Source organism: Salmo trutta, unplaced genomic scaffold, assembly GCF_901001165.1.
Source record: "Salmo trutta unplaced genomic scaffold, fSalTru1.1, whole genome shotgun sequence".
NCBI classification, from domain to species: domain Eukaryota; kingdom Metazoa; phylum Chordata; class Actinopteri; order Salmoniformes; family Salmonidae; genus Salmo; species Salmo trutta.
In genome coordinates, this window is record NW_021823043.1 from 216,961 (window position 1) to 237,467 (window position 20,507).

At 43.6% G+C, this 20,507-nt stretch overlaps 1 protein-coding gene across 5 annotated transcripts in view; it reads left to right on the top strand.

The window, feature by feature from the left end:
- Positions 1-905: 905 nt before the first annotated feature.
- LOC115188450 (proline-rich protein 5) overlaps positions 906-20,507 on the top strand; it is a 68,907-nt gene continuing 49,305 nt past the window's right edge. Inside the window, exons 1-2 of one of the 5 annotated variants that reach the window (XM_029747319.1) lie at positions 906-1,080; positions 8,768-8,886. Coding sequence is in view for 2 of the 5 variants with exons in the window: in XM_029747317.1 (XP_029603177.1) it covers positions 8,844-8,872 (29 nt within the window). In the remaining 3 variants the exon portion in view is untranslated. Of the gene's footprint in view, positions 1,081-1,877; positions 2,269-8,767; positions 8,887-20,507 lie in introns of those variants that run through there. The other 4 variants (XM_029747317.1, XM_029747316.1, XM_029747320.1 and 1 more) reach the window with 4 other exon arrangements.

Consider the following 20,507-nt stretch of genomic DNA (forward strand, 5'->3'; position numbering starts at 1 on the left):
TACTTTGAAGTCCCCAGTCCAGTTAATGATTGTGCAAGGTTAATGGGAATATGGCCCAGCCACACATACCAAACAGGCAGGGGGACGATTTCGCCAGGACTTTTATCATGTTAATGATATCTCAGTGAGAGGGACTAACAAAATCAAAATTGGGGCCCCTGGAGGTCAGGGCCCCTGGACACATTCCCTGCGTGCCCAGTTGGTATTTGGCCATGATTACTACAAGTTTAGATAGCTGGCTAGACTAACTACCAATCTAAACATGGTTAACTAACATGGATAATTGAGTGACTATCAGTGGCTGACATAACAAGAGAGAAACTGTTGATGCACAACCAAATGTAGAAATTGCACCCTGTGTATTCTGCTATTCTAACTGTCAACAGGAAGTTGAGACCCCGAGTTTTAAAAACAATTCAATACACTTTGGTCAGGTTATGTATGTGTCTTGTGCCTGGAGCCGGCTCTGGCTGGATCATAAGGGTCAAACATAAAATAAAGTACTTGGCATGAAGAGGCAAAGTGTGGTTAAATATTCCTAACTTCCCCAACATACTGCATGCTGGTGTTCCATGCACAAGGCCAGGAGTTTAGCTCTAGTCAGGAAAAGCTCCTGTCCCTAATGATGAAATGCTATATATATATATATATATATAACCAGTAAAATAGTAATTGTGTACTTTTAGAAGGAACCTTTCTGGACTGTATAGTATTGTTTTCTCCATGGTTGAATGATGGTGTGTTTAGACACATGCCATTCTCTAGGCCTTAATGTTAGTTCCATGACCCTAAACAAACATTCTCTCACCACGCATCAGGCATTTATGACTCTGGCTACTCAACAAGCTACACATTAAACCAGAGAGAGAGAGAACTTTCTCATGCTCTAGTTCCCCATGTACCTTACTGTTATTGTTTTATGGTCCCAGCATTGTAAAGGCAGATATTCCTGACCTTGGGAGTTGGACTTTGCCATGTGACATTCTCAAAACACTTGGTACTCTAGAAGTGAAACAGAACAGCAGGTTGCTGATCATCATCGTGGTAAATATCTTCCAGAAGGATGATGGGAAATTAAAGGTTGGTTGGTTCTCTGATATGGTTCTTCTTCTTAGAGGTTTATTTTGGGAGATGTTCCAGTAACTCTTCATGCAGCCTCTTCACAAACGTCAAGCAACAGTGGTACTGAAATGTATGTCCAATATGTAGGTTATGTGAAGATCCTCAGTGGTGAGCTTTGACAAATCCATTAATGTTGGATTAGGTGGGGATTGGATCGTGGATCTGAAAACTTGCTGATCACCAGCATTTTGCCAAGAGAGTGCACAGCTGAATCACAGCTTTCTTTTTTATGAGCACTTAGTATAATGTACAGGGTTGTCTTTATAGCTTTATGGGGATCATTAGGCTGAATGCTTTGGTTTTAAATGAATGAAACATTATACATTGTTGTTAGGAGGCGCCGCAGACGGCGGATTTAAAACCGGTCGTCTACTAACTCATCTTGGCACTGGCACTCCTCCAGGACTCACAGCGTGGGACAGTCACTCATTTAGCAGTTTCTCCACGCACTCTCAGCACAGACAGACCGGTGGATATACTACGGTGCGCGCACACAAACACTCTGGTCTACACACATTCCACACACACACTTGCAGACGCTCGTGTTACGCGGACTCGACTAGATACAGTAGCAGCTGGCGCTGCTAACTCAAGTCAACAAGAGGAAACATCCACGAGTCGTGACATCCTCGGAGTCGGCTCCGTTTACACATCCGTACTCCACTCGCATACTCAGACAGACACGGACACTGTCGGGACAGCTTCAGTTTTAGTGGCTACCTTTGCCATCTTTCTACAAACCAGGAAGAATTGAAACAAAGATTTTGCTAGTATTTTTCAGTGCGTGTTGGAGCACCTATATATTATCTCTGTGGCGTGTTGGAGCACCTATATATTATCTCTGTGGCGTGTTGGAGCACATATATATTATCTCTGTGGCGTGTTGGAGCGCCTATATATTATCTCTGTGGCGTGTTGGAGCGCCTATATATTATCTCTGTGGCGTGTTGGAGCGCCTATATATTATCTCTGTGGCGTGTTGGAGCACATATATATTATCTCTGTGGCGTGTTGGAGCGCCTATATATTATCTCTGTGGCGTGTTGGAGCGCCTATATATTATCTCTGTGGCGTGTTGGAGCGCCTATATATTATCTCTGTGGCGTGTTGGAGCGCCCCGCCAGAGGAAGACAGCGACCATACACGGTGGGTACCTTTATAAACGTCCGCTGTGTAGCTTATGAACTTGATTTGCCTGACGTTAGTAGTGGCTGTCAACTCCGTCGTAGCCATGATATAAAGTTGTCGGATGATACCGTGCTTTGTTATAAATATTTAGAATATATGCCGAAATGGAGATGTAACACCAGAGCAGTAGCATAGGCTGTCCAGACTGTCTCCGGGATTGTTTTTAGGTGTGCGTCCTCAGCTTTCCGGAGAGGTGAGACGTTGGCGGGTTCAGGGACGCGGGCAACCCCGTATGTCCATAGACCTTGTCCTTTGTATCTTTTAGAGGGGACATATTGATAGACTGTTTTTTTGTTGTTGTTGACAATCTAAACGTGTTGGATGACAGAAACTAATGGAGTAGGGAGACAGTTGAACTCTGGGACTGTATGGTGAAGGTCAGGTTTGGCAAGGTAACGGTACAAGGGTGATGGAGTTCTCATTTTTTCTACTTCAACTTGATTTGATTAAAACCAAACTTTAATGGATAAAAACATGTAAAGAAGTAAAAGTAAAAAAATGTCAAATAAAATAGAGGGATTGGGTAGAGGACATGAACCTGGTTTAGGTTTAAGGGGAAGGGTTGTGGAGAGGATATGAACCTGGTATAGGTTTAAGGGGAAGGGTTGTGTAGAGGATATGAACCTGGTTTAAGGGGAAGGGTTGTGTAGAGGATATGAACCTGGTTTAAGGGGAAGGGTTGGGTAGAGGATATGAACCTGGTTTAGGTTTAAGGGGAAGGGTTGTGTAGAGGATATGAACCTGGTTTAAGGGGAAGGGTTGTGTAGAGGATATGAACCTGGTTTAAGGGGAAGGGTTGTGTAGAGGATATGAACCTGGTTTAAGGGGAAGGGTTGGGTAGAGGATATGAACCTGGTTTAAGGGGAAGGGTTGTGTAGAGGATATGAACCTGGTTTAAGGGGAAGGGTTGGGTAGAGGATATGAACCTGGTTTAAGGGGAAGGGTTGTGGAGAGGATATGAACCTGGTTTAGGTTTAAGGGGAAGGTTTGTGGAGAGGATATGAACCTGGTTTAGGTTTAAGGGGAAGGTTTGTGGAGAGGATATGAACCTGGTTTAGGTTTAAGGGAAGGGTTGTGTAGAGGATATGAACCTGGTTTAAGGGGAAGGGTTGTGGAGAGGATACCAACTACCAACCCGGTTTATGGTAAGGGTCCTTGGGAAAGAGGTCAATAAATTGATTAAAAATAGAAAGTAGGGGATGGAAACTGATTCTTCAGGATACTGGAAGGGGAGTGGTGGTTTGTGATTTTTGAGTGGTGGGATGAATGGTTGTGGTTATTGTTGATTTTGTTTGGGAGACAGTCAAGAGGGACAGTACCTTTTTATATGGGGAAACGGGTAGATCTCCGGTCTAGATTGATCAATACTGCCATGTCATCAATGAGAATGAAACTTAGTGAATGTGTATGCTGTAGGTTATGTGTGAACGAGCACCTGTACAGGTCAAGTAGAGTAGATCATTGGAAGGAATTATTGACATAATATGACTGTTAGGCCTGTATCCCCACTGCCCTTAAAACAGCATCCCAGTAAGCGTTTTGATGTCTTTTGGACATCTCTTTTTGGTCCTCAGTCTTTTAAAAATCTTTTTTTAAATTTCAACCCCCAGGGATGTTGAATTTAGATCCGGACCAAATCTGAACCAATCATAGACAGATATGTTTCTCAAGTTTGGACAGCAGCGTACTGTACCTTAGTCCAGAAAAGTAAAGTATAGTGTACTGTATTGTACTCTACTGTACTCTACTGAATTAAATTGTACTGTACTCTACTGAATTAAACTATACTGTACTGTACTGAATTAAACTACACTTTACTGTAGTGTACTCTAATGTACTAAATTACTCTACGGTACTCTACTCTAATTAAACTCTACTGTATTGTACTCGACTGAATAACACTACTGTCCTGTACTGTACTGCATTGTACTGTACTCTACTGTGTTCTACTGTGCCGTACTGTACTGTGATGTTCAAACTTGTGAAACAGCCTAGACGTCTATGATTCGTTCAGATTTTGATCTGATCCGCACAGACCAAATTTGTACTTGTTTGGGGCAGAGCTCATTAGAACAATATCCAGCATGCTTTGCAAGGGTTTTTGTTTTTACATTTTACATTTTGGTCATTCAGCAGACGCTCTTATCCAGAGGAACTAACTGCATGTGATAAGTATTTTGTTGCGATCTACAATTGATTCCTCTTTCCTATTAAAAGCTGTCTAAGGCAGGGGGGTGGGGGTTCTACGAAGCTAAATGGTTTTGTTTTAAGAAGGTCATACCAACGATCATTTAGCTGTTTGATTTTGAATTTTAAGACCCCTTGAAGTATAAAAAAACACAAGAAAAAAAAGAATTGGATAATTTTTGGGGGACCTTACTGCTATTAGCCTATTCAAATGCATTGAATAACAGATTCACTACATGGAACAACAGATAGTCCCAAAAAATAATCAAAAAGAAGTTTGTTCTGAAGTGTCTGAGCGATATATGAAAGATCCGGATTTTTTATATATTTTTGACATGTATTTAACCCCTTATTTTTTTGCACTAAACAGTCTCCATACCTCCATTCATTTTTTCAACTGGTACCATGGGGCTTTCAGACATGTGTTGTGATGCCTGTAATATAATGCTATATTACTTATTATAATGAGAATGTATAGCAGTTGAAATTTGGCCATGGAATCAATGACCGAAAAATACGTCTTTTCAAATGCACCTGATTTCCTGTCCAGAAAATAGGTATTTTCAATGTCCGGAAAATACATATTTTCATCTTTCATTCATCACCTAAAATGTACCTGATGTCAACGTCTGGAAAATAGTTGTAAAATATGTATTTTTCAACGGCCTTTTGCTTATTGGGATATGGTTGTCCTCTTTAATGTGAGTTTGGTAGGTTTATAGAAGTTAGCATCCTGCCTCCTGACCTGATTTATGTTGATTTATGCATTGCCTGTCCCCCTAGTGCTGCAGTGGCACACTGTAACCAGAAGGTGGAGACAAAGTTCAGGAACTCTGATGGAATTAGAATTGTCACTTTTTCTTCTACTATTTCAAACATACTGTTTTACCTGCAGGCTGCAAGCTTGGTTGGAAATAACACAGTTCAATACTTAGAAACACTGCACACTCCTTTTCAACTGGTACCTTCTGCCTGAAATTACCAATACCAGTATACAGCACTAACACTAAGAATTTGCCCAGTTAAATAAAGGTAAAATAAATCCATACCACTAGCTCATTATTATTCTATTGGGTGCTGTTGGTGGTAATGGTCAGGACTGAGTGTTGAGTGCTGCCCTAGGTGCCAGTCAATGTGACTGGGATGAGTGAGTTAGTGTTGGGTTTCCTCCTGCATCATCTTGGATCAGGGTTCATTTTCACTTGGGGAACTTCCTGGTATCTGTTTACACAGTGGTGATGGCAGGGAGCCCACTCATGTTACTACTAGAGACCAGATGGAGGGGGGGGGGCGGTATAGAGCGAGACGAGAGAGGGGAAAGAAGTCAAGAGGCAGAGAATCCTAGAGCAGGGCCAGAGATGAGAGGGAGCAGCCGCAGCCCAGACGACATCTCCATACCAAGGTTTGTTCCTAGCTCCTGGCACCAGAGAGGATGGATGGAGACCTGTGGAATTGCAGACTAGAGCAGCAGACTTTAAGCAGGGGATTGGCTGTAAAGCTGCTATGTGCCTGTCGGCTGTTCTGTCAGCTGTGACTGTGTGATGTGGTGTCCAGGACTAGAGCCTGGGACCGCGGCCAAGCCTGACTTCTGACTGGCCATTGGCCCAGAGTGGCAGGTGGAGCAGGGCTGTAGCCAGACAGGTGACAGGAGAGAGAGGCCAGGAACATCAGAACACTCCCTGGAGCAGAGTTGAGTCATAGCCGAGTCATCCTAGTGACTGGGGCAATGCAATCATATTTAATTAAGTTCTACATAAATTATTTACTATACATTGCCTGTATTTTTAGCCCAGAACATTGTGAACAAATGAACGGCATATGTAGTTGGCCCCCTCCCTATAGTTACACTAGAGATACCATCTTCTGTTTTAGACTGTTGAAACATTCTCTGACTTATTCTGATGGTTCAGTTCATTGGGTATGATTACTGTCTGAAAAATGAATGGTTGAGAATATAGAAACATCAAGCACGTGTGATGTTTTGAGGTTTGAGTCAGGCACATCCTCGGCTACCTTCTGAAGGACACTCGTTCATTAGGACCCGTCGTTTGTTTTATGCGGAAGATCTCAGCACCTCTAGGGAGTTTCATGGAAGAGGATCAAGTGTCTCACTACAGTGTGTGTGATGACTACACCCCTATTCATTTAATTATAATATTTGATTGGGTAGGAGTGCTGAGCTGACACCTCTCTGGCATCCGTCAGAAGGTACCCAGGATGCACCCTGTCCCCCCTCTCTCTGTCTGCCTTGGAATATATTGATGTCTCTGGTTTGATCTCCAAACATTTTGGTTAGCCCCGTATTCCAGGTTCTCTACGACCTCCATTGTGATGAGAAACAGACGGATGGTCAACTAGAAGACTGTATTTAAGTCTATTATGTAAAACGCCTGATGCCCCTGAAAGGAAGATGAAGTAGTGTAGCTAATATTGTAGTGTCAGGCACTAGCTTTGAGTCTCTGAGAATGTAAAGTCCAAATCTCTAAGTAAACCGCTACTTAAACATGTTTCCGTGTGCCATCTGCCGTGGTGGAATGGCCCCTTTATTTCAATGAACTTGTTGACCTCAGTTCTTTGATCTAGTCGACGGAGTCACACGCTACTCTGGTCTCACAGTGGGGTTTCAATCATTCTGCATCATAGCCTTTTGAACCCAGTTCAGTCTGTGTGGGTGGCTGTTTTGGGGGCTGTGTTGGGGGACTGGGCACAGCAACCCAAAACACACACAGTCACGGAACACAGATTACAACTGAGGAGAAAAAAAGAGGAGAGGAGGAGAGCGTCGCACGCTAACCAACTGTTGGATCTCTGAGAGCGTCGCACGCTAACCAACTGTTGGATCTCTGAGAGCGTCGCACGCTAACCAACTGTTGGATCTCTGAGAGCGTCGCACGCTAACCAACTGTTGGATCTCTGAGAGCGTCGCATGCTAACCAACTGTTGGATCTCTGAGAGCGTCGCACGCTAACCAACTGTTGATCTCTGAGAGCGTCGCACGCTAACCAACAGTTGGATCTCTGAGAGTGTCGCACGCTAACCAACTGTTGGATCTCTGAGAGCGTCGCACGCTAACCAACTGTTGGATCTCTGAGAGCGTCGCACGCTAACCAACTGTTGATCTCTGAGAGCGTCGCACGCTAACCAACTGTTGGATCTCTGAGAGCGTCGCACGCTAACCAACTGTTGGATCTCTGAGAGCGTCGCACGCTAACCAACTGTTGGATCTCTGAGAGCGTCGCACGCTAACCAACTGTTGGATCTCTGAGAGCGTCGCACGCTAACCAACTGTTGGATCTCTGAGAGCGTCGCACGCTAACCAACTGTTGGATCTCTGAGAGCGTCGCACGCTAACCAACTGTTGGATCTCTGAGAGCGTCGCACGCTAACCAACTGTTGGATCTCTGAGAGCGTCGCACGCTAACCAACTGTTGGATCTCTGAGAGCGTCGCACGCTAACCAACTGTTGGATCTCGGAGAGCGTCGCACGCTAACCAACTGTTGGATCTCTGAGAGCGTCGCACGCTAACCAACTGTTGGATCTCTACTGAGACGTGGTAGTTTGTTTTCCTCTTGCAGTGCTGGATGAATGGTAGTGCAACAGGGGAAGAGGCCTTGGTACATGTATGCCCCCTGTGGGTTATTGTGTTATGAAGTCATAATGTATATACAAGTCTGAAGTGTATGAATTGGAGTTGAGATGAGGCGACTATGGAAAGGCAATAATAGTAAAGGTTTAATACAATGCGTGAAAAAGCAGAAGAATTTTGGATTGCAGTAAGAGTTGATGTAATGAAATGCATTGGAGACTGAGATGGAACCATAGAGATGGAAAGACGTCTCACCTTCGTGTCTGTGCCATTGTGGCATCTGACAGCATGGGCCATCTCCATTTTAAAGTTGTACATTTTCTTCTTCTTTTGTGTTTGAAAAAAGTGAAAAGCTAATATTGGTGATTTACCGCCACCTGCAGTGCTGGATCCTGAACCAAATCCTGGGTGTCATTCATTTATTTTGGCCACTAGATGGCAGTGATACAGCTTCAGCCATTTGTAAACCATAACACCCAATTTGAAGAAGATGACAATGCTCTGATAATTGGCTGATCGCTCCCAACCCATAGGAATCCCCACCCAGTTGACTACTTTACAATGGTGTAAGCCCTCAGTGGCAATGTCCATGCTAAAACAGGTTATATCCAAGTCCTTTAACCATCCCTATGGATAGAGCATGTTCTGAACTGTGACGTGTGTTTTCTTGTTGTTTGTGAAAGATGCTGGCTGGACACCGGTCCCTAGGTCAAGTTCAGTCTCTGACCCCCACCCCTCACCTTTGACCCCTCACCTCGGATGGAAGAACGCACCCATTCCTTTAGGAGGTGAGAGACCACAGGTCACTGCAACCTCTCTCCGTGCACACACAGACACACACACGCACACACACACACACGCACACACACAATTTAGATACAAAATTGTTCCAGTAGGGGAGGGTGGGGTCAGTGTCGTAACTACGTATGTGGACACTGAGGTCCGGATCTCTGGAATTTCTTCTAATGAGATTTTTTGTTATTCAAAAAATATATATTTTGTTCATAATAAAGAAAATGAATTACAGGTCAACATGTAAATATTGCTCCCAGCGTTGATCAAAGCTCAGAACGCTTATATTGTTGATCGGACTGAGTTGTAATCTCGCCTGCCTCTTATATTGTTGATCGGACTGAGTTGTAATCTCGCCTGCCTCTTATATTGTTGATCGGACTGAGTTGTAATCTCGCCTGCCTCTTATATTGTTGATCGGACTGAGTTGTAATCTCGCCTGCCTCAGTGAGAACGAGCGGAATCATAAACAGTGCTTTGTTCGTTATGTTCTCCTGCCTCCTCCTGATTGGTTCCCCAGAGTCAAACGGCTGACTCCGCGCTCCACAGGCCGACGGATTGAGACGTGAAATGAACTACGGAAGCTTCCAGTCGGCTCAACTACGCAACTACAGAGGTTTCTGACACTGTGTCTGCGAGATGCCAGACAAAAGGCCATTTTAAAACTGTGACTCCTTCCGTGTCTACAGACACCCACCCAAACAAAAACCCACTCATGAGTGCACAATTGGTACATAGTCACTAATAGATATGTCAGTCAGTCAGGTGGCTAGCTGCCGGCAGAGACTTCTAGTGTAGTAATGTTGAAGGGCTCTGGTTAGTATTACTGAGCCAGCAAGAAGGATGAAGAAGCTAATGTTAAACAGAGCAGAAACAGAGACTAGGCTACTGAGACAGATAGTGATGTGGTGCTCAGTGGTGAGGCTGCACGGCATGCAGGAGGAAGCAGAGGAGACAGAGAGGAAGCAAACAGATAGATAGGGGGGTTAGTACTGTGGTTACCAAACTTGGGGTCGGGGCCCCATGTAGGCTCCCCTGAGAAAATCTGTACGAATTTCGTCAAACAAGTTAGGAACTTTAAAAAAAAAATACATGTTTCAATATGAATATCTCCCCAATAAGGCCTACATTAAAATTATATCAACATGGCCTATCTCCCCAATAAGGCCTACATTAAAATGATATCAACATGGCCTATCTCCCCAATAAGGCCTACATTAAATTGATATCAACATGCAAACAGTACAGTTCTAAAAAATGTCCTAAGTTTCATTTTGTCTCTGATGTTACGTGTCAGTATTTCCCTCCTTTCAGGGGTGTAATATTACAACTGTAAAGCTACCCCCCCCCCCCCCCCCCCCCCCCCCCCCACCGCACCTCTCTGATTCAGAGGGTTTGGGTTAAATGAGGAAGCCCACCGCACCTCTCTGATTCAGAGGGGTTGGGTTAAATGAGGAAGCCCACCGCACCTCTCTGATTCAGAGGGGTTGGGTTAAATGAGGAAGCCCACCGCACCTCTCTGATTCAGAGGGGTTGGGTTAAATGAGGTTGCCCACCGCACCTCTCTGATTCAGAGGGGTTGGGTTAAATGAGGAAGCCCTCCTCACCTCTCTGATTCAGAGGGGTTGGGTTAAATGAGGAAGCCCACCGCACCTCTCTGATTCAGAGGGGTTGGGTTAATTGAGGAAGTCCCCCCTCACCTCTCTGATTCAGAGGGGTTGGGTTAAATGAGGAAGCCCCCCTCACCTCTCTGATTCAGAGGGGTTGGGTTAAATGAGGAAGCCCACCGCACCTCTCTGATTCAGAGGGGTTGGGTTAAATGAGGAAGCCCTCCTCACCTCTCTGATTCATAGGGGTTGGGTTAAATGAGGAAGCCCCCCCCTCACCTCTCTGATTCAGAGGGGTTGGGTTAAATGAGGAAGCCCCCCTCACCTCTCTGATTCAGAGGGGTTGGGTTAAATGCAGAAGACTTTATAAATAATCCTGGGGGACGACGACAATTCCATCGTTTGTTACCTCGTATCCCAGCGATAATGCCTTGCATTACGATTGGGAAGAAAACACTTCAATTTGTGTAACTTGCCATTGCCTTAACCATTTTCTCAACTTACCCCATGGCCATTGGCTCAATTTACCCCAAGGCAGACATTTTGACTATATTAGCCCACACAGCTATAATGATGTACTTTCATGTTAAGTTTAGGTCCTCATATTAAAGCTTATAGAGACCCCAACTGATGTACACAACAACCTTAAAATGATCTACTTTGGTTTAGATTATGAACCCTCGAACACAATACGTTAATTGGACTTTGTGAAAACAGCTTTTTGGACCTAACTTGCTTACCACTTTTTCCATGTGGTCAAATAATCCATTTTGTGTCTGCTTTCCTAGAAACAAGGGTGGCTCAATGTACCCCTTTTTAGCTCAACTTACACCATTCTCCCCTATGTGTTTCTATCATCAAGAGAGATCTGATACAGATTCGACTAACATCCACTTCAACTCTTAACTCAACACATGTGTCCTCCAGATCCTCTCACAGGGAGCAGGGAACACTTTGAAGCTTCTCCCCCAGTGGCTGTTTCTATTCAGTTTATTAGGGATTCTGGACCCCCCATAGGTTCATAGAGTGGCCTCTGTCCTCCTTTAGAATCTAACACACGTGGGCTATTTTAATGTGGTTGTTGTTAGATATATTAACAATGTCATTTATAAATGATTAAAAACAGTTATAATTCATTGGTTTAATAGTATAGTACACCCACCCCCAGCTGTCCTTCTCCTACCTATCTCCCGTACAAACCTTCTCCTACCTATCTCCCATACAAACCTTCTCCTACCGATCTCCCGTACAAACCTTCTCCTACCGATCTCCCGTACAAACCTTCTCCGACCGATCTCCCGTACAAACCTTCTCCGACCGATCTCCCGTACAAACCTTCTCCTACCAATCTCCCGTACAAACCTTCTCTGACCGATCTCCCATACAAACCTTCTCCTACCGATCTCCCGTACAAACCTTCTCCGACCGATCTCCCGTACAAACCTTCTCCGACCGTCTCCCGTACAAACCTTCTCCGACCGATCTCCCGTACAAACCTTCTCCGACTGATCTCCCGTACAAACCTTCTCCGACCGATCTCCCGTACAAACCTTCTCCGACCGAGCTCCCGTACAAACCTTCTCCGACCGAGCTCCCGTACAAACCTTCTCCGACCGAGCTCCCGTACAAACCTTCTCCGACCGATCTCCCGTACAAACCTTCTCCGACCGATCTCCCGTACAAACCTTCTCCTACCGATCTCCCGTACAAACCTTCTCCGACCGATCTCCCGTACAAACCTTCTCCGACCGATCTCCCGTACAAACCTTCTCCGACCGATCTCCCGTACAAACCTTCTCCGACCGATCTCCAGTACAAACCTTCTCCGACCGAGCTCCAGTACAAACCTTCTCCGACCGAGCTCCCGTACAAACCTTCTCCGACCGACCTCCCGTACAAACCTTCTCCGACCGATCTCCCGTACAAACCTTCTCCGACCGATCTCCCGTACAAACCTTCTTCTACCTAGGGCTGTGGCGGTCACAAAATTTCGTCAACCGGTGATTGTCAAGCAAATAACAGTCTCACGGTAATTGATCGTTAATTCTCATAAACACATTTAGCATCTCCTGGTTTCCACACACAGCCCACAAGCCACTGATGCAGACCTTTGGAACATTTACATTTAAAAAGTCTAATAAATCCATGTAATATAGCCTACACCTTCACAATAAATCATTATTTATTTTAGACAGGTCTAAAGAAGCATGATATGAAGAAAATGTATTTCAGAAGAACAGAATAGCATACTCTTGTTGTCCTTATGTTAGGTCCTGATCTGGCTAAGCCAAATGGCTTTCGGCTACACTAGCTCATCTAGCAGACAAGATTTGCTGCGCACGTCCTTATCCAATTCCGAGGTGCAAATTGATGATATTGGAAGAACTGTCCACATTTAGTTTTCGTCAGCCAACGGGATGAGTAGGCCTAACGAACAGCAAAAGCACTATCCTGTGTCAATCTAATATCCCCCATAGTACTAAAGTCTACCTGTTCTATTCTGTGTGAGAAATAAATATTCCAAACATAGTCTGGGACAGTTGTGGGATGTGATAGATCCCACATTAATACAACCACTAGCATCACAACCACTAGCATCCCTCATTAATACAACCACTAGCATCACAACCACTAGCATCCCAAATTAATACAACCACTAGCATCACAACCACTAGCATCCCAAATTAATACAACCACTAGCATCACAACCACTAGCATCCCAAATTAATACAACCACTATTATCACAACCACTAGCATCCCAAATTAATACAACCACTAGCATCACAACCACTAGCATCCCAAATTAATACAACCACTAGCATCACAACCACTAGCATCCCAAATTAATACAACCACTAGCATCACAACCACTAGCATCCCAAATTAATACAACCACTAGCATCACAACCACCAGCATCACAACCACTAGCATCACAACCACTAGCATCACAACCACTAGCATCACAACCACTAGCATCACAAATTAATACAACCACTAGCATCACAACCACTAGCATCCCACATTAATACAACCACTAGCATCACAACCACTAGCATCCCAAATTAATACAACCACTAGCATCACAACCCCTAGCATCCCAAATTAATACAACCACTAGCATCACAACCACTAGCATCCCAAATCAATACAACCACTAGCATCACAAATTAATACAACCACTAGCATCACAACCACTAGCATCCCAAATTAATACAATTACTAGCATCACAACCACCAGCATCACAACCACTAGCATCACAACCACTAGCATCACAACCACTAGCATCACAACCACTAGCATCACAAATTAATACAACCACTAGCATCACAACCACTAGCATCCCACATTAATACAACCACTAGCATCACAACCACTAGCATCCCAAATTAATACAACCACTAGCATCACAAATTAATACAACCACTAGCATCACAACCACTAGCATCCCAAATTAATACAACCACTATTATCACAACCACTAGCATCCCAAATTAATACAACCACTAGCATCACAACCACTAGCATCCCAAATTAATATAACCACTAACATCCCAAATTAATACAACCACTAGCATCCCAAATTAATACAACCACTAGCATCACAACCACTAGCATCCCAAATTAATACAACCACTAGCATCACAACCACCAGCATCACAACCACTAGCATCACAACCACTAGCATCACAACCACTAGCATCACAAATTAATACAACCACTAGCATCACAACCACTAGCATCCCACATTAATACAACCACTAGCATCACAACCACTAGCATCCCAAATTAATACAACCACTAGCATCACAAATTAATACAACCACTAGCATCACAACCACTAGCATCCCAAATTAATACAACCACTATTATCACAACCACTAGCATCCCAAATTAATACAACCACTAGCATCACAACCACTAGCATCCCAAATTAATATAACCACTAGCATCCCAAATTAATACAACCACTAGCATCACAACCACTAGCATCCCACATTAATACAACCACTAGCATCCCAAATTAATACAACCACTAGCATCACAACCACTAGCATCCCAAATTAATACAACCACTAGCATCACAACCACCAGCATCACAACCACTAGCATCACAACCACTAGCATCACAACCACTAGCATCCCAAATTAATACAACCACTAGCATCACAACCACTAGCATCCCAAATTAATACAACCACTAGCATCCCAAATTAATACAACCACTAGCATCACAACCACTAGCATCCCAAATTAACACAACCACTAGCATCACAACCACCAGCATCACAACCACTAGCATCACAACCACTAGCATCACAACCACTAGCATCACAACCACTAGCATCACAAATTAATACAACCACTAGCATCACAACCACTAGCATCCCAAATTAATACAACCACTAGCATCCCAAATTAATACAACCACTAGCATCCCAAATTAATACAACCACTAGCATCCCAAAATAATACAACCACTAGCATCCCAAATTAATACAACCACTAGCATCCCAAGTTAATACAACTACTAGCATCCCAAGTTAATACAACCACTAGCATCCCAAGTTAATACAACCACTAGCATCCCAAGTTAATACAACCACTAGCATCCCAAGTTAATACAACCACTAGCATCCTAAATTAATACAACCACTAGCATCCCAAGTTAATACAACCACTAGCATCCCAAGTTAATACAACCACTAGCATCCCAAGTTAATACAACCACTAGCATCCCAAGTTAATACAACTACTAGCATCCCAAGTTAATACAACTACTAGCATCCCAAGTTAATACAACCACTAGCATCCCAAGTTAATACTACCACTAGCATCCCAAGTTAATACAACCACTAGCATCCCAAGTTAATACAACCACTACCATCCCAAGTTAATACAACCACTAGCATCACAAAAATGTATTTTTTCGCAATGTGGCTGATGGACCAGATCAGAATGTTTAGCTGAAGATATTGGGCTAACATCTGTTGGGCTAACATCTGTTGGGCTAACATCTGTTGATCTGTTGGGCTAACATCTGTTGGGCTAACGTCTGTTGGGCTAACGTCTGTTGGGCTAACGTCTGTTGGGCTAACATCTGTTGGGCTAACATCTGTTGGGCTAACATCTGTTGGCTAACATCTGTTGGGCTAACATCTGTTGGGCTAACGTTTAGGCAATTTCTTCACATTATAAGTGCAGCAACGCAAACACGGCAGTAGGCTGTAAGCGTGTATGTTCCATTACTGCAAATGCAATTATGAATGTAATGCTTTTATTATAAAGGTGCATTTTTATGGTGAAAATCTTCCCAAACATGAAACTCACGCTCTGCTTATGTATGTCAGTTAGGCTCTACACCCGCTTCATTTTAACAAGTTATTTGGCCACTTTAGTTGTGATATAAACCTTATTAAAACATATAGGCCTATGGGCTAGGCTACATGAGGTGTGCGACTGATTCAAAAAAGTTGCTAAAAAAGACATTGTTTCTCAATTAATAATATATATATATATATATATATATATATATATATATATATCATTCACATGTGATATGCTAATATTGTCACCCATCAGACTATAATTGATTTAATCTTGTCTTTACCTATACTAAATAATATATGTGTGACATTTGTTTTGATTTAGAATGGACCATTCTGGCCCACGTACTGATCTATTCTGGACCAGGTACTGTTCTATTCTGGCCCAGGTACTGTTCTATTCTGGCCCAGGTACTGTTCTATTCTGACCCCGGTACTGTTCTATTCTGGCCCAGGTACTGATCTATTCTGACCCAGGTACTGATCTATTCTGTACACTACCTCAAGACTCTCTGTTATCCCGCAGCTCTCTCTCTCTGTCTCTCTCTCTCTCTCCCTCTCTCTCTGTCTCTCTCTCTCTCTGTCTCTCTCTCTCTCCCTCTCTCTCTGTCTCTCTCTCTCTCAGAATAATTTCTCTCTCTCTCTCTCTCTCTCTCTCTCTCTCTCAGAATAATTTTTCTCTCTCTCTCTGTTTCTCTGTGTCTCTCAAGTCAATTCAAGAGGCTTTATTGGCATGGGAAACGTGTTTACATTGCCAAAGGAAGTGAAATGGATAAAAATGAACAGTAAACATTACACTCACAAGTTTCAAAGGAATAAATACATTTCAATGTGCAAAAGGGAAAATAAATCAACATAAATATGGGTTGTATTTACAATGGTGTTTGTTCTTCACTGGTTGACCTTTTCTTGTGGCAACAGGTCACACATTTTGCTGCTGTGATGTCACACTGTGGTATTTCACCCAGTAGATATGGGAGTTTATCAAAATTGGATTTGTTTTGTAATTCTTTGTGGATCTGTGTAATCTGAGGGAAATATGTGTCTCTAATATGGTTATACATTGGGCAGGAGGTTAGGAAGTGCAGCTCAGTTTCCACCTCATTTTCTGGGCAGTGTGCACATAGCCTGTCTTCTCTTGAGAGCCAGGTCTGCCTACGGTGGCCTTTCTCAATAGCAAGGCTCTGCTCACTGAGTCTGTACATAGTCAAAGCTTTTCTTAATTTTGGGTCAGTCACAGTGGTCAGGTATTCTGCCAAGTAGCATTCCAGCTTGCTCTGTTTTTTGGTAAATTCTTTCCAATGTGCCAAGTAATTATATTTTTGTTTTCTCAGGATTTAGTTGGGTCTTCTGTCTCTCTCTCTCTATCTCTCTGTATCTCTCTCGCTCCCTATCTCTTTCTCTCTCTCTCTCTATCTCTCTCTGTATCTCTCTCGCTCCCTATCTCTTTCTCTCTCTATCTCTCTCTGTATCTCTCTCGCTCCCTATCTCTTTCTCTCTCTATCTCTCTGTATCTCTCTCGCTCCCTATCTCTTTCTCTCTCTATCTCTCTCTGTATCTCTCTCGCTCCCTATCTCTTTCTCCCTCCCTCTCTCTGGGGGAAGTTTCCGGGACAAATAAGAGCTTCATAAATGTCAGATGGTAATGTTTGAAGGCTGAAGGGCCTGTAACCAGGTCAGGAGTGTCCCTGTATAGCTGGTGTGTAGACAGCAGTGAGTTTTTACCCAGCCCCAATAAATCACTAAATCACATTACAGAGAATGTGTTGAGTCAGGGATACGTTGTCAGCTGCTCAGCTGCCTTTATATTAAACATAACAACTGAGGTGGGTGTGTTTACTCTCTCTCTGTGTGTGTGTGTGTGTGTGTGTGTGTTTACTGTGTGTGTGTTTACTGTGTGTGTGTATGTGGGTGTGTTGTGTGTGTGTATGTGTGTGTGTGTGTGTTTACTGTGTGTGTGTAGGTGGGTGTGTTTACTGTGTGTGTGTGTGTGTTTACTGTGTGTGTGTTTACTGTGTGTGTGTTTTCTGTGTGTGTGTGTTTACTGTGTGTGTGTGTGTGTGTGTGTGTGTGTGTGTGTGTGTTTACTGTGTGTGTGTTTACTGTGTGTGTGTTTACTGTGTGTGTGTAGGTGGGTGTGTTTACTGTGTGTGTGTGTGTGTGTGTTTACTGTGTGTGTGTGTAGGTGGGTGTGTTTACTGTGTGTGTGTGTTTACTGTGTGTGTGTTTTCTGTGTGTGTGTGTGTGTGTGTGTTTACTGTGTGTGTGTTTACTGTGTGTGTGTAGGTGGGTGTGTTTACTGTGTGTGTGTGTGTGTGTGTGTGTGTGTGTGTGTGTGTGTGTGTGTGTGTGTGTGTGTGTGTGTGTGTGTGTGTGTGTGTGTGTGTGTGTGTGTGTGTGTGTGTGTGTGGTTCAAAGAGTTGAAGGAGTAGTGCCATAGAGAAACAGACATTCTTAACAAGGTTAATGTGTGATGTTGGTCTACAGTACGGACAGCGCTCCTATTCAACACTAATACATGGATTAGTAAGATAAATGATGTGTGATCGCCGTCAGAGTCCAAGACGTAAACACAAGTCTCCCTGATTACATTTCAAATGGGACCACATTCCAGGGGCTCGTCCAGGACAGAGGGAGGGACGGAAGCGTCATGGAGGCTGTGTGTGTGTGTGTGTGTGTGTGTGTGTGTGTGTGTGTGTGTGTGTGTGTGTGTGTGTGTGTGTGTGTGTGTGTGTGTGTGTGTGTGTGTGTGTTGGAGGCTGAGGTTGGTAATGTTAATGATCTCCTCAGAGCAGACATACAGACGATGGGAAACTCAGGAATGTTGGACCATTTCCGACTGAAACTCGGCAAGACTTTCCTAATCCGAGGAGAACAGAGCTACAGCCCTGGCGACACCAGCCCAGCTGGGTTGCATCTCTTGTGTACAAAACAGGAGATAATATTTAGACTTTTTTCGACAGGAGGTAGCAGGCCACCTGAGGTTTTGTTAATAGTGTACCCACATGCTACAGGTTTCACAGATGCGGGGTCAGTTATATAGAAGAGAAATAGCCTTGTAGTGTTGTCATAAACAGTGCAGGGTGAGAAGCAGCTGTAGCAACATTTTAACCTCTATCTGTATTTCCATGTAAGAACACTCATTTTCATTTCCTGTTGGTGAACGGGACCCTGGTGAGGAGGAGATGAGGGCCAATGGAAAACGCCCTGAGCACCCTCAAAGAGCTCCCAGCATGCTTAGCATCTAGCCTGAATGCAGGCAAACACACAGACACACAGACACACAGACACACAGACACACAGACACACAGACATACACACACTGCTACTAGTGTTTCCCTGTGGGACAGATCTGGCATCACTGTCAACTTCTATCGTACATTTAGTTCTATATTGCATAGGCCAACTGCTTTTGAATACATTTAACTGTTGTTTTTGGATGGGGAGAGATGGGATTTTGATATTGCCCTAGTTTTTTACCTTGCATAGTGGCACAGAACAGAACAGAACAGAACATTGAGTAGAGTACAATTTACAATATTGAACTCTCTGAATATCTTCGTCTTTGTACAATCCCCTGAAACAGTATGTTGTCTATAGACCCTGAAACGTTCTACAGTATGTTGTTGTCGTGACGTTGTATTAGTTAATGTGACGACTGTTGCTCATCGAATGATTAACGGTTTATAATTACGTGATTAAATGAATTAAGCAATGAATCAAGCAATTATTAACTCATTAACCTGGGGCACCATGGGAACATTGTTTTGATTGAGTTTCTATTTCCCAAATTAACTCAAAGGATATCAGAATATCGATTACAACAGTCGCTAAATTAATCAATTTCCTCTACAGTCTCATAATCTGAAAGTCGTATAATCCGGGAATCTGCACGGACCCGGGCTTTACCACTGAATTTACCACACCAATCTTAGTTGATTATTTATTTACTAGCAAGCTAAAATGATGATAAAAATGCACATACACAAAACACAGTCTAGCTATTGATTAGGACTTAGTATAACGGGCCAACACACTATGGCGCTTGTTACCCAAAATGGGGATTTTAAAGAGAGAAATAAAGGAAGTACACGAGAGAAATATACATTTGGGTTCATTTGTCAGCCATGCTTATTTAACTAGCCTTGCCCCGAACTGCCGCTCTTATGGGTCAGAATATAATGATGTAATTACGTGTTGGAGTTCTCAGGTGGGAAGCTCCGCGTGGGTCGTTTAGGCTTCTAAATGACGCAGTTCTCCGGCGCAACTCTCTGGTTGTCCTCACGATGTCAGTGTCCTTCTTGGCTAAGTGGTCTGATCCTCACCCTTGATCGGAAAGGGGTCTTCTGAGGACAGACAGCTCTGTAGCTCAGAGCTCACAGCTTCGGCTCAAATGGTGTCGATACCACGATTCAATGGAGAGTGGAGGCTGGGTGGTTCGGCTTGAATTCACCCGCTTAGACACAGCTACTCGTCCGTAGCTCGTGTAGAAAAATATTTCTTTGTCTTCAACCTTGTGTTTCGTTTTGGGGTTCGTCGACTTTGTTAGACCTTAGCTGCAGCTTGGGGTCAATAGTCTTCTATGTTAATTCTTCACTCTCCTGTCTTATACCCTCGGGTCAGAAGTGGGTGTAACAGCCTTTAGGGCAATTCTCTGGGCGGACCAAGTAAAGGGGGCAAGGCTTAGATTTGGCTAAA